This window comes from Balearica regulorum, chromosome 7, assembly GCF_011004875.1.
Source record: "Balearica regulorum gibbericeps isolate bBalReg1 chromosome 7, bBalReg1.pri, whole genome shotgun sequence".
NCBI lineage: Eukaryota > Metazoa > Chordata > Aves > Gruiformes > Gruidae > Balearica > Balearica regulorum.
In genome coordinates, this window is record NC_046190.1 from 23,100,431 (window position 1) to 23,113,801 (window position 13,371).

At 41.2% G+C, this 13,371-nt stretch overlaps 1 protein-coding gene across 2 annotated transcripts; it reads left to right on the top strand.

The window, feature by feature from the left end:
• The first annotated feature begins 2,426 nt into the window (after positions 1–2,426).
• On the top strand, positions 2,427–7,445 carry EIF3F (eukaryotic translation initiation factor 3 subunit F). 2 transcript variants are annotated; one of them, XM_075758497.1, is made up of 8 exons: positions 2,428–2,746; positions 2,837–2,907; positions 3,159–3,238; positions 4,335–4,472; positions 5,567–5,658; positions 5,860–5,996; positions 6,136–6,249; positions 7,031–7,445. In XM_075758497.1, exons 1-8 carry the CDS (start codon positions 2,446–2,448, stop codon positions 7,106–7,108), a joined length of 1,011 nt encoding a protein of 336 aa, XP_075614612.1. In that variant the 5' UTR covers positions 2,428–2,445; the 3' UTR covers positions 7,109–7,445. The 2 variants fall into 2 exon arrangements, with proteins under 2 accessions (XP_075614613.1, XP_075614612.1); XM_075758498.1 differs by lacking the exon at positions 4,335–4,472 and having other exon boundaries at positions 2,427–2,746.
• Positions 7,446–13,371: the final 5,926 nt, after the last annotated feature.

Below are 13,371 nucleotides of genomic sequence, written 5' to 3' on the forward strand. Positions count from 1 at the left end.
ACAAGCATGTTGCGAAGATAGCTACTGATAAAGAAATTATACATCATCTGTGAAAATGCAGCTGACATGACAGTAAATGCAATAATAATGACTCAGTCATGTAAGGACTATAAAGAGAAATCATACAAGAGCAGAGCTAGGAGGTTAATTATATTCACCACCAAAGTCAGATGCAGGGAAACCAAGCAAAGAAAGATGTAAAATCAGAAGGCCCTGAGCTACCATGCTGATCCATGTTCACATGCAAATGTGTCTTCTGTTTCTCCACTAGGCAGACAGATTTTACTGTAATGGGGTAGTATCTAAACATCGTAATCATCTCACTAGATGGATGCTAAGTTTTCAACGATAGGCACCATTAATGTGTGTCCTCTAAAAGTAAACTGATAATTTGTGAAACACTAGTAATTATGAAGGTCTCTATTTTTCACTAGTCATTCAGCAAAGAAAAACAGTTTTGTAGCTTGACACATCTGCTCCAAGCACTGTCACGATTGATTTTCTTATCGTTAGACAAAAAGATTTATACAATCTTTGTATTAAGTGGCCTTTGTATAAGCCAACCACTGATCTTTGACTTTTGAGATACAGGCTATCCATCTTTACTCACTACATACACTATCTGGCACTCTGTCCAGCAGTATTAAAAAAAGGTTATTGCAGTTGCCATTTCTGAAGCACAACTGCGGGTCCATATTAAGCTGCCCAATTCTAAAGATGCCAATTTAAAGGTGTGATGGGGAGATCCTAAAGAGCCTTGCTTGCTTCACCTGAATCTGCAGCTGACTATGTCAAACTAAGCACCAACAGTAGTTTGATGCAAACAAAAAATGAGATCAAACAACTGCTCTCTAACAAGAATGCCTCAGACATTAGACTTGTTAATGACACATCAAAGCTCCAGGAACAGGAACGTTTTCAAGCTTTATGCAATTTGACCCAGGCACACCTACAAGAAGTGAAGGCTGTGCAGGGAAAGCCTAATAGAAGATCCAGTTTTTACTGGTCCACAGAATAGGAAGTGCTTTCATGAAGAGATAAAAATCTGCTTGCATTCCCATGCATTAGCTTTCCTTTGTAGCTTTGACAGGTATTCCCCACTTACATAAAAGCAGCAAATTGCTAGCACATGGGTAGAATAAATTATCTTTTTTACTGAGCTGCTCCTTTTATACTCAGGACCCCGTCTTCAATGACTGAGTTGAAACTGTTTGTCAACTGATGATGTTCACCCATCAGTTAATGAAGCAGAGAAAACTCCAAAAGCTACCAGTCATGATAAATTTGGGTTTTATGTTAAAATGCCTTTAACTGTTAACCCAAATACAGGAAAGTGTGTATCAGGAACCCAAACTGGATCTATGGAAGAGTGAAGGTGATTGCACCTGAGATTGTAACCATCACTGCACTTTTCTCTCTGCTACACCTGGGCAACAACTACCAGGAAACATTCCCAGTTACTCCAACAGCCATCTGACAGGCTGTGATGCCAAAGATCGAGTGATGTCAAAGATCAAGTGATGCCAGAGAACCAATGCAGTTTTTGACTGGTGCAGTTTCACTGGACTAACCATTTTACAAGGAGGTGATGCTTCTGGATCTTTCAGTTTATATATGTGTATACAAACAGTTTACTTGTGCAAAAAGAACAGCTCAAGACCAAAAATATCCAAACATTTCAAAGGTAACTGAACTTCTCCCTTAAATTTTGTCAAACTAATATGAAAAACTGAGATAAAAGGTTCTGAAGGAAGACACTTAGAGGCAAATCTGTAACTATGTTGCTACAACTGTTAAGATAACAGCTGCGAGCACACGGCCACAGAGGGGAAAAGGAAGCTCCAAAGGAATCCGGTCACCTTACCACTACCAAAAGCATACGTGCTTCATTTACCATACCTGCCACACCCACGCAGGTTCGTTGGCCGAGAGTGAATGCTCAAGGCAGTACAAGTAATAGGCAAATTATATCCAAGCACTTGCTCTCTACGTCATACTTGGCATCACCCGAGCCCGCCCCCCGCCAGAGAGAGTGCTCGGCGCTGCCCACACAAGCATAAACCCCGCCTTCTCCTAGCAACTAGCGGAGCGACTAGCAGCGCCACAGCCGATAAATAGGCCTTTCCGCCCTGACAGACATGAGGCAAGAGCGATGCCAGCAAATGAGAGAGCAGATAGGCACGGAGGCTGGGGATGCAAGAACCCAATCGAAAAACTTTACGGCCCCGAGAGGGTGGGAACAAGACTTAAGCGTCAGTCACAGACGGTGTGCTCTTCCTCCAATCAGACCGTCTTCCCTCATCGCTCTCCCCAGATTGGTTAATAGATAGCAGGAGGGCCTTAGCACACCCTTCCCCCAATGGGAAGGTAGCGCTGCGTGACAGACGCTCAGACCAGCCAATTATTGCCGGCGCGGACACCCCCCCAACCTCTCTCTCTTGCAAAATGGCGGCGACAGCGCCTGCTTCGGCGTCGACTCCGACTCCGGCTCCTCCCGCGGCGGCCCCGGCGCAGAGCTCGACGGCGGCGCCCGCCACGCCGGCGGGAAACGCTCCACCCCCTACCGCTGCACCGCCTCCGCCCGCCACCCCGGTACCGCCACCAGCCGCGCCGCTCTCGGCCGCGCTCTCGGGCCCCTTCCCTGGCGGCCGCGTGGTGCGGCTGCACCCGGTCGTGCTCGCCTCAATCGTGGACAGCTTCGAGCGGCGCAACGAGGGCGCGGCGCGGGTCATCGGGACGCTGCTAGGTAAGAGCCGCCGCCCCGCCCGCCGCCAGCCTGGGGGCGAGCAGCTCGCCGCCCCCACGGCGCCCCCCTAACCGCGCTGCCCTCCCGCAGGGACCGTGGACAAGCACTCGGTGGAGGTCACCAACTGCTTCTCCGTCCCTCACAACGAGTCCGAGGATGAGGTACGGAGCGCGGGACCGCACGCCGCCCCGCGGAGGCGGCCCCGGTGGCGGGCGGACGGGCGGAGCAGGCCAAGGCCGCCCGGACTGTGCCGCAGAGCAGGCGACGGGTCTTCGGGCGGGGTGGCCGCCGCCGACGGGGGCGGCCCCTGCGCTCCCCCCGAGGGCGGTGTTAGGGCTTGGGCCCGCGTTGGCCGCAGCTCAGAGTTAAGCATCCCTGTAGCCGGCTGACCTGGGCCTGTTCTGTTTCTCAGGTGGCAGTCGATATGGAATTTGCAAAAAACATGTATGAGTTGCACAAGAAGGTGTCTCCTAGCGAGATCATCTTGGGCTGGTAAGTTCTCCTTCCGCAAGAACATGCAAGCAGTTGTGTTGGTCCCTTAAACTACCTGAAATACGTAATTCTCCTTGTCACAGGTTGAGAAGCAGAAGCACTAATGCTTGTGACGCTAAGATCAGGCAGCTCTTGTTATAGAGTGAGTTATAAAAGTGCTGCAAATCATAATAGGAAGAGACAGTATTAGAGACTTACAGGGTTTGGTTTTGTTTCTATCTAGAAAAGGTATCACAGAGGAGTGATGAGTTAGAGAATACTTGCACAGATTTGTTAGAAGAACTTAGCCACCTGTAATACAACCTGCACCACAGAAGATATCTGGTTAGAAAAGAGGGAGAACGCAAAAGAGTAGTTTCAAGTACCGAAGGCCTCAGGAGGAATCTGTGATATCTTGAGCACGCAGAAGTTCTCTACTGAGGAAAGGTGCAAGTACTTGTGTGGGGGACACTAAGCAAGATCAGCAAGGTGTTATGGGAACAGTCTGTGAGGGTGTGGATAGATAGCTTCATTAATATTTTCGTGCTTCAGTCCTACATAACAGCTTAGTTCTGTTCCTGTGGACCAAACTTCCTCAACAACCTTTTAATGGCACAGCAAAGTACAGTTCTAATGACAGGAGCTTTCCTGGGCATGTGAGAAGCTAATTGCAGAGCAGCTAAAGGAGCTAGATTAACAAGTTTTACCTCCTGCAGGGAGATGTTTGATTTGGGGAAGATCTACTTGATTGGTCCAAATTTGTTTGGCATGCTTTGGCTTACACAGAAATAAAGAGTTGGTCCAGACCATAGTGACAGATCGTTGAATCTTGGGTGTCTGAAGTCAACTGTACTGATTCTTTATGGCTGGTACTACAACACTGGCCCTGTGCATGTTTCAGTCATGTGTGTGCTCAGTTTGTGATTCCTACAATTCTTGGACAGCTGACAACAAAACTACAAATTTCCTAGTTAAAATACATAGGTTTAGCATGCTTCTGCAGCTCAGTGTTTGGAAATCAGCGTTTTAGGATACAAACCTGTTAAATACCAACACCACCAAACACTGGGCATTTGAATGTTGGAAGAATGGCTCCTCAACGTGTGCTCTTTTGAAGGTATGCAACGGGTCATGACATCACAGAACACTCTGTCCTGATCCATGAATATTACAGCCGGGAAGCGCACAATCCAATCCACCTCACTGTGGACACGAGTCTCCAGAATTCACGCATGAGCATTAAAGCCTACGTCAGGTACTCTGGATGCTGCATTTCTGGGAGGGGAGCTGTCTGAATTACTGAGACGCCACATGAGGGTAATGAGAAATGCAGTGGGCTGCAGGGTCTCCTTTTGGACAATACTGCACAGCAGCTAAAACACAGCAGTGAGCTAGGGATTATGGCTTGCTTCCCATTGGAATATCTTGACCTGAATTGAAAAACCTAACTTTTCATAAGCTGGTACCTCATTGGAGTGGGGAATTGTGACTTAATTAACTGTAACATTGTTCTGAACATCTTTGTGACATAGTACAGGATTCATATAGCTAGCATTAGTGTCACTGACTTCCATCACACTGAATGCTCGCCTGCAGTCACTGGGCTTTATTGCTCAGCAGTTTATTTATACAAGTTGGAGGATTAGTGTAGTTAAAACATAATTGAAACACCATCTTCTTGACCAGTCTTTCTTCCCCTTAACCTGTTCCATTTTTATCAATTAATAATGGAGATTAAATATTGAGAAATGAAACTATTCTACCTCAGTGTTCTTCCCAGTACTGGTTGAAGAGCTTTCCTCCTTAAGGATAAAACTTCAGCTTTTCTTTGTAGTGGAAGTCTACTGCTTCTTGACTGTGCATCTTCAAAAAGAAGCTGTTCCATGACATCTCACTTACTTAAAGCATAAATGAACTTCAAATACTTTGAATAATAGGGAGAATAAAGGTGTTGAGAGTGCTTTGTACTTGAATTTTTGCCATATTTATGTTCCTTAAGTGATTTCTCAGCATGGAGTATTTCAGGATAGAAGAATACCTGCTCTATAAGCAAGAAGGAACTGTGGCTAAGAAGGTAGTACTTAGCTCTTCACACGTTCATGCTAACAAACATCAGACCAGCTAGGAATATTCTTGGATGAAAATGAGCAATTAATAGAATGCTAGGACTGATTTCCTGTCCTCAGTTATCCTTGGTCTTAATATTGCTGATTTTAGTGAGAATGAGTAACTTACTCGTGTTCATGCTTCAGTGCTAACAGAGATCATTGAGACGGAAATAGGTTACTTCCTCCCTTAAATATGCCCACGCTGAAAATGTTTTGTCTTTTTTTTATTTTTTTTTCCTAGTGCCCCAATGGGAGTCCCTGGTAAAACTATGGGCGTGATGTTCACACCTCTAACAGTGAAATATGTTTATTATGATACGGAGCGGATAGGAGGTGAATGTTTTTTTCCTATTTTGGTTATAACCATTGTTGTGACACTGCTTAAATGCATTTTTTTACCCTGGTAAAATTGCCATTCTACTGGGAATTAGACTGTCTCGCTGAAGATGTCATAAAAGATCTTCAAAAGGTGAAAATTCTAAGCTGTCTTCTGTGGCAGTCAGTTTTTTTCACTGATTCTCTTTTTGCTTTCAGTGGATCTTATCATGAAGACTTGTTTTAGCCCTAATCGAGTGATTGGCTTGTCCAGTGACTTACAGCAGGTGGGGTCAGCGTCAGCCAGGATTCAGGATACCCTGACCATGGTGCTCCAGTATGCAGAGGATGTATTGGTAAGGCCAGCTTTTTATTAGCCAGCAGATGAGTTTCATGTAAGCTTGTGCATCTTGGTTTTCTTTTTATATATTCTCTTTCTGGGCCACAGACTTACTGAGTTTTACTCACATTGAAGTGTCTATTTCTTATGCTTAGTCTGGCAAAGTGGCTGCTGACAACACTGTGGGGCGATTCCTGATGGATCTTATTAACCAGGTGCCAAAGATTTCACCAGAGGACTTTGAGACGATGTTGAACAGCAATATCAATGTAAGTTCATCATCTAATTTTTTCAGCATGTTGCCAGCAATTTTGAAAATTAGTTAAATTTAAATTTTGAAAAAAAGTACAGACACAAATTTGTGATCAAAATAATCTATCTGTTCATACAAACACGTTAATAGAAGATACTGGTTTTTCTTGTCAATAATTTGATGTTTTAAGAGCTGAAGGTGGATAAAGGAGCTGACAATCTTGCAAGCAACTGCAAATGAGAGAATACGTTTTAAAGTACTTAGGAATTATGCAAGTAATCTGGAAGCCAGCACAAATTCTTTTAGAGTAATTGGACTATATGAATTACCAAGCTTAAAGCAGCATGGATTTCAAGGATAACCGATGACTTGCCAGCTTCCTTTGCCTGAGCTGAAATTCTGTCTCCTTACGTAACACTTAAGACATGAACAAGGTTTTCGTGTGCTACCTTATTTCTGTAACAGAATTTTAGAAAGCGAAAGCTAAGTTTCTGAGTGTGGTGTTCACCTACAGTCTGCAAGAGCAGAACTAATTTTTAATTGTGCTTATACCCTTTGACTTGCCTGGTTAACATGGATGAACTCAGAGTTAAAATTTCACAAGCAGTGTTTCATATTCTAGGAATGCCAAAACCACCTTCCTGCAAGGGAAGCATTCCTCAGGGTAGAACTTTCAGGACTAACAATATTTCTCGTAGCTGACTGTAAACTGTTTTACAGGTGTTAAAAATGCAACTCCCTAATAGGCTTCCAGCTTTGTTAATATTTCTGATCACTGTTTTTTCTTCCCCTCTCAGGACCTACTGATGGTAACCTACTTGGCAAACCTCACACAGTCACAGATTGCTCTCAACGAAAAACTTCTGAGTTTATAAAGAAACTTCTGCCACCCTACACTTCAGCGAGCCTGAAGAATGAGCAGATATGCTTTTCTATGGTGGTGCTGCAAATGTCCTTGGACCCTAATTTAATTACCTAGATGACTTGGGTTACATCTTTATTTCCATTGCCCCTGAAAAATCCCCAAGATGGTTTAAGAAATAAATGGGAACAGCTGCAGCTTAGTTGAGCCCAATATTTTAAAATGGAATACATGAATCTCTTGTTTCTTGGATTTATCTACTTGTATAACAAAATACAGCATTTATTGTAAGAATGTATTTGAAATAAAAGTTCCATTGCAATGGCAAGAATGGCTTCTGTCCAGAAAAAGCTGTCGTCATTTATTGTATAATGAATTCCCTTTTGAAAGAAAGCAGGGATAACATCATATCAGGAAAAAAAATGAGTGGATGTAAGTCAACTCTAATTCTGCAGCTGACTCTGGGTTTTTTTGCCAACTGTTAAAGCACGGCTTCCTGTGTTGCACATAATTTGCTCTTCCATGGAGGATTACAGAATGGTCACTGGCTTACTAGTGGTGCTGTGCATATGTCCTTCTTCAGCAGGGTACTGACAGTATGACACAACGAATTCAGTTTACATTGTGGTATTTCTATGCATATCTAATCCTTTGGGAAAGGAAATCAAGGTCAATAGCATTAACCCCTCATTCAAGGGAGGGTTCAGAGAATTAAACCAGCAACTGAGTTCATGGTTAAAAGGGCTTGAGAAGCAAGTGTGGCTGCTGGAGTTGCCATCTTTGCAAAAGGAGGAAAGTGTAGTAAAACTACATGAAGTTTTGAGGTTAAAAGTTGGGTGTCAACAAATAGGAATTTTCTGGTTTGTGATTCTACTGCTGCTAAAATCTGAACAGAAACTTTCCATTTTCTCCCCAAAACCTGTTTCACATTAAATAAGTTCTAGCTGAGAGCAAGCCAAGAACAATCTGAGCTGTAATTTTTTACAGTCTCAGTTAATACCATTACCTTTAGAAGTCCATTCAGCTATACTGAGGAGGTTTTGCCTAATAGTAAAAGCATCCCTCTTCTACAACACGTAACTAACTGCTCCCACCTAATTACTAATGACTATTTCTGATGCCTTACATCTGGTTTGGTAAATTAATTGGAAATGTTAGAGAAGCCTGCAAAGTCAGTGCCCCAAAATAATTTTGGTGCTAATTTGCCAGATAAATCCAAGAACGGAACTCAGGTTACAAATCTGTAGATCCTGTACTAGTTGTTCCAATCTGGAGAATTCCCCCAGTGACTGCTAAGTTCTAACTGAAAGGACAAGGTACATGAAAACTGAAGGTATAGCAAAGACTCTAATCTCTTTGAAAATGCTATTCGTAAGCATTAAATAAGTGTTAGAACTCAGCTCTTGTTTTTTATTAGTCTGAATAAAAATGTTTTCCCTTCTTTCTTTTAGACTTAATATTCATAACTATGGCCATTTAACTATTTCACAAATTCTTAGGTCAAGGTGTTTTTTAAATTAAGCCTTGAAACAGGTGGAGGAAAAGAGCAAGCAACAAAGCTGGATAAGCCTCTCAATTACTGCAAAAAAGTTGCAGCGGGGGGGGAAGCATAATACTGTTTCCCTGATCTCTCCTCTGCAGTAAACTCTTACCATTCCTTGTTAGGAAAACTGATAAAATGTAAGAAGAAAGATTTCAAATGCTCTACAAGAAGAGCTATGCTGTTTAATAAGCAGCCACGCACAAAATGCAAAGTTCTGAGAAGAAAGATCAATTTGTGATCATTGATACAGAAAAGGTATTGTGGGATTTGCCAGTCCTTACAAGTCCCTGAAGACTAATGATGATAGTCATAAGGAACTGACATTATGTCTTCCTAGGTAGAAAGATACATTGCAAAGCAGAGGTGTCAGAAGAGCCCACAATCCATAGGTTCTGTTTGCCAGACAGCACAGTGACAAATGCTTGGAACTGGAGTAGGAAAAAGTTGCCCTTTTAAAAACTTTGTATCTGATCCCATCCATTCTGTCCTTTTCTACTGGGTGAGCGGCACATTGTGAACCGTACTTTGACTCTGGAATTTTGAATGCCTGATTTCAAATTTCAATGGCCACTCTTACAAAGGACAATATTGCAAACACAAATGTAATGCATCCTTTTGCTTAATTGTAAAGCCTGGACTGTATTATTACATAGGAGTCTGAGGCACTCCTCCTCTGGAGTTTGAAAATCTATACAGGAACTCCTAAAGGTATTTTATTCAAATTGTTCTACTTTATGGAAACCTAAAACCATGAAGTTCAAAAGAAAATCTGGTGGGAAAAGCCTGGGAGTCACGAAACGTCACCAAGGATTTCAAGCTTTAACTTGCTATTGATTTGTAAAACAGACTTCTTGGATTTATTAGGGGACTTCTTTTTCCTTTTTTTTTTCCTCTGTTTTGTTTAAGATGTATTGTTCCAAATAACTGACAAAGTCTAGCTTTAAATAGTCAAGATGATAGATAGATAGTTTTCTGGGTATGCTTCTATAGACACCTTATATTGTATTTAGTCATATCAGTGTCCTCACTAATATAATAAAAAGCTTTTCTATCCTCTGTAACATGTTCAGCCTTTTTCTTTTCTTAGATGGCTTCTCTGACTGAGTATAATTTTACTGGACATTACTGTATTAGATGTTTATTTCTGGCAATGTGCATATTTTCCTGGTAAGTATTAGGCTTTAAAATACCTCGCCTAAATGGGTCTGTTACCAGCTCCTAGCACACAAGTATTTAATTGCTCAAATGATAAGATTTTTTTTTCTATCCTGGCTTAGTTGAGCAGACCTTGAGTTTTCACCTCAGCATGAAATTCTCCTGGAAAACTTCTTTTCCTCAATATACATAACAATATTCAGAGTCTACTGTTACAATTGATTCTCTTGTTCCCTTTGGGTATACTGTGTAGTTACAAAAGTTGGAAGAATGTATAAAATCAGTCCACCTTGCTGCCTTGGACCCGTCTCAGACATGTCATCTCGGTCAGCCTCCACAAAAGAACAGAGTTTCAGCAAAGCATCTCTTGGCAGTACAAAGAGGCAACGAAACCTTGTGGGTTTTTCAGTGAGCATGGACACCTCTGACAACCCACATTTTAATTAGCATGCAGACATTACACTTTATTCAGGTATCTTCCTAGCATAGCAAGACTGTGCTTGTTCACAACTTCAAGCAAGTGTACGTGAAACCCACAAACACATGAAAGTACTCTGTGTTACTTATCAAAATCAATACTTGCAGGATGAACTATCTTGGACAGAAATGCCTTCTTAAAATTGCAGGAGGGAGCCAGTAATGCTCCAGTGTTTCTTAACTGTTGACAGTCTCAGCAGCAGAAAGGTGGTGGCGTACCACAATAGAAATTGTGGATACCTGATGGTAATTAGTTTCCCTGTGCTCTGTTGTGCTGCAAGACTTGCAGGTGACAGATGATTCTTCAAGAGATATTAGTAGACAGGCAGGACACAACAGTCAGGTTTCCTATGGCTGCTATCAGGTACTTAGGATTGATGCTGCACAGAACAGCTCTGGTGGTAGTGGTGACTAGATTAGAGTAAGATCCTAAAGGGAGTCCTTGCAAACAGTATTGCATTGCTGTTAGTTTGCTGGTTAAGCTAAAAAGCAATTGAAATTTAACATTCTAAATTCATGTGACTGAAAAAAGGGTCAATGCTATGTGTTTCTCTGGGGAGGAAAAGAAGTTTGTGCTGCTAATTTGGTGTGTTTAACAGACACCTCATTGTTGTCATCTTCTCTGGTTTCCATGTCCACTAACTTTACCTTAGAAGTTGTTTCCTGAATCACAAATTCAGTTCTTTCCTGTCTTGACCAACCATATGTTAAATTTTATTTTAAATATAACTAAATATAACTCCTTTGTCCTTACTGAAGTTCTTATTTCATACTTTTCCTGGTGTTTATTCATAATCTGTTATAGATAGCCATCATACTGTATCCTTCATTTTACTAAACATATTAAGCTTTATCTCCTTTCTTCTGACACACTGTTTATGCTTTGATCACTTAGCTGCCCACTTTAAACTTAATTTCAGCCTTTCTTGAACTTGAGTTGGTAAAGACCATACCCACATCAGCATATATATCAATGCATATAAGAATACATTAATACTTTTCTATTATAAATTCCTTGTTTGCCTCTTGGTGTCTGTCACGTAGCGTGATTGAGCACTCCAATCTCTTGCCCCTGCTGTCATTTGTAGCTGAACTCCAATTTGCCAGGAAAATTACTAATTTAAATGCATGACCTGGCATTATGACACTTTTAATTAAAAAAATCTAGATCCACATATTTCTCCTGGTTTGGATTATTCTCAGTATTGGTGACACCTCACAGTTTTGTCAGCAGGTATCATTAGCTTATTCCTAACTTTTGTACCCTACTCAGTTAGGAAAAAACTTGGAATTGATCCCAGACCAACTTAACAGAATTCTACAAATTCCCTTTTCAACACAGCCTTTGTTCTTTCTTACAAGTTCTTTATCCATGCTCATGCTAATTCCTGTCTTCTGTAGTTTAACTAATTATGGGTTCTTGTGAAGCCTTCTGTGGACATTTAAGTGGTTTATACTGAATTCCTCATTTAGAACGCACATTGTGTCAAAGTGACCCGGTATGTCCAGTGATTGATCTTTGATAAACTCTACCCTAGCTGAACCCAGGACAAGGTTGTAAGCCTTGGAAAGTGGAGATAAGACTAATTGTTTTGTATTGTTGAGAATAACAAACTTTTTATTTTGCTATCTGCAATTTGATACCTAAAAATCCCCAAACCCTCACTGCCAGAATTACAATATTTCATTTGCTGATTGTTTCCATATACTGGGATGAAGGTCACTAAGTTTGCCTTGTTAGTTGAATCACTTAAGTTTCTTCTTGGCAGAATACTTAAGTCTGATGCAAAGAGGAAGTAGTGTTTTGGTGTGTGATTTTGTGAACCTGTGGACATATGCCATCTATTAGTAACTAATCTGAAATGCATGGTTTTAATCCTAGCAATTAAAAAGTTGATGGTGAAAAATGTTGGACATGCCACTCTTTTAAATAGTCTAGCAGAACAACCTGCTGTTCTCTTTCTGTACTTTGAGGAAGGGTGAAGCTCCTATTTTTAGTGTGTTTCCACACAACAGAACTAGAGACCCTAGTGGCAACTCAGTTGTAAGGTTTGCGTGAAATCCTGATGTTTGGATTAGAGTGGGTGGTGCCCTAACATGACTCACTGGGTAGTGACTCTCACTTGAGCAGCTAATCATACATGTGGATCTTCCTAAAGTGAACTGAACTCACTCTGCTCCCTGTTCACAAGGAAGGTTAACTCAACAGCTAACTTTGACTATCTGCATTTTAACTACTGCAGTCACAAGGTAGGATAACAGGAGAAGTCTTTTTAGTACATAATTTAGACTTGGATCACTGCAGTATCCTGTTGGTTTGTTATACTTCGACCTACAGTTCAAAGCTGACCAGATCTTGTTGCTTACGTCAAACTGTGGTAAAGTTGCGGGATTTTTTTTAATTTAACTGTATTGGCTGAAATAGAACATTAAAAGTAATGCTTCATATTATTTAAGTGGGAAACAATGTTCACCTAGGATACATAGCACAGAGAAGCAGTGATGCTTTAGTGACCTATGTCACCAACAAAAAATTACCCTGAAAAAAGTTTTGGTTTGGCTCTATTGATAGCACTCAGCTAGCAGGACTGTGTAGTTGAGAGCCAAGTCCCTCCAGACCAGAATTCTGTCCTGTCCAGTACCATGCCTTAGCATAAGATGCAAGGATATTACAAAAGAGAGGAGCAAGAGTTTGTCTCCCAACTTCATTAAAGTTGAATTTTAATAGTGAGAAGTTGTCTTGACTCTGCATGGGGTTTTAGTAGCTTCCCTAAATGTGCTGGCTCTAGTTATAGTAACAAGCCAAGGGATTTCCTTAAATAGAGGGAGGGAAATTAGATGACTGCAATGGTTCCATTCCATGATTTTAAAAAGTCATTCCAGATATTCTTGTTAACATATAAACATGCAACGCATTTAACATAGATTCTTCAAACAAATGCTGTTTTATTGTTTTCTCTTTTTCTTTTTCCATTTGTTTGTGAAAACAGATTGTTCCTTTCCTGAATAGCCCAAATCCAAACAGTCCACTAAATGGAAGAGATAAAGAATTGTGTATTTTATAAGTGTACTTGGTTCCCATGGAAACAGGAATTTAAATA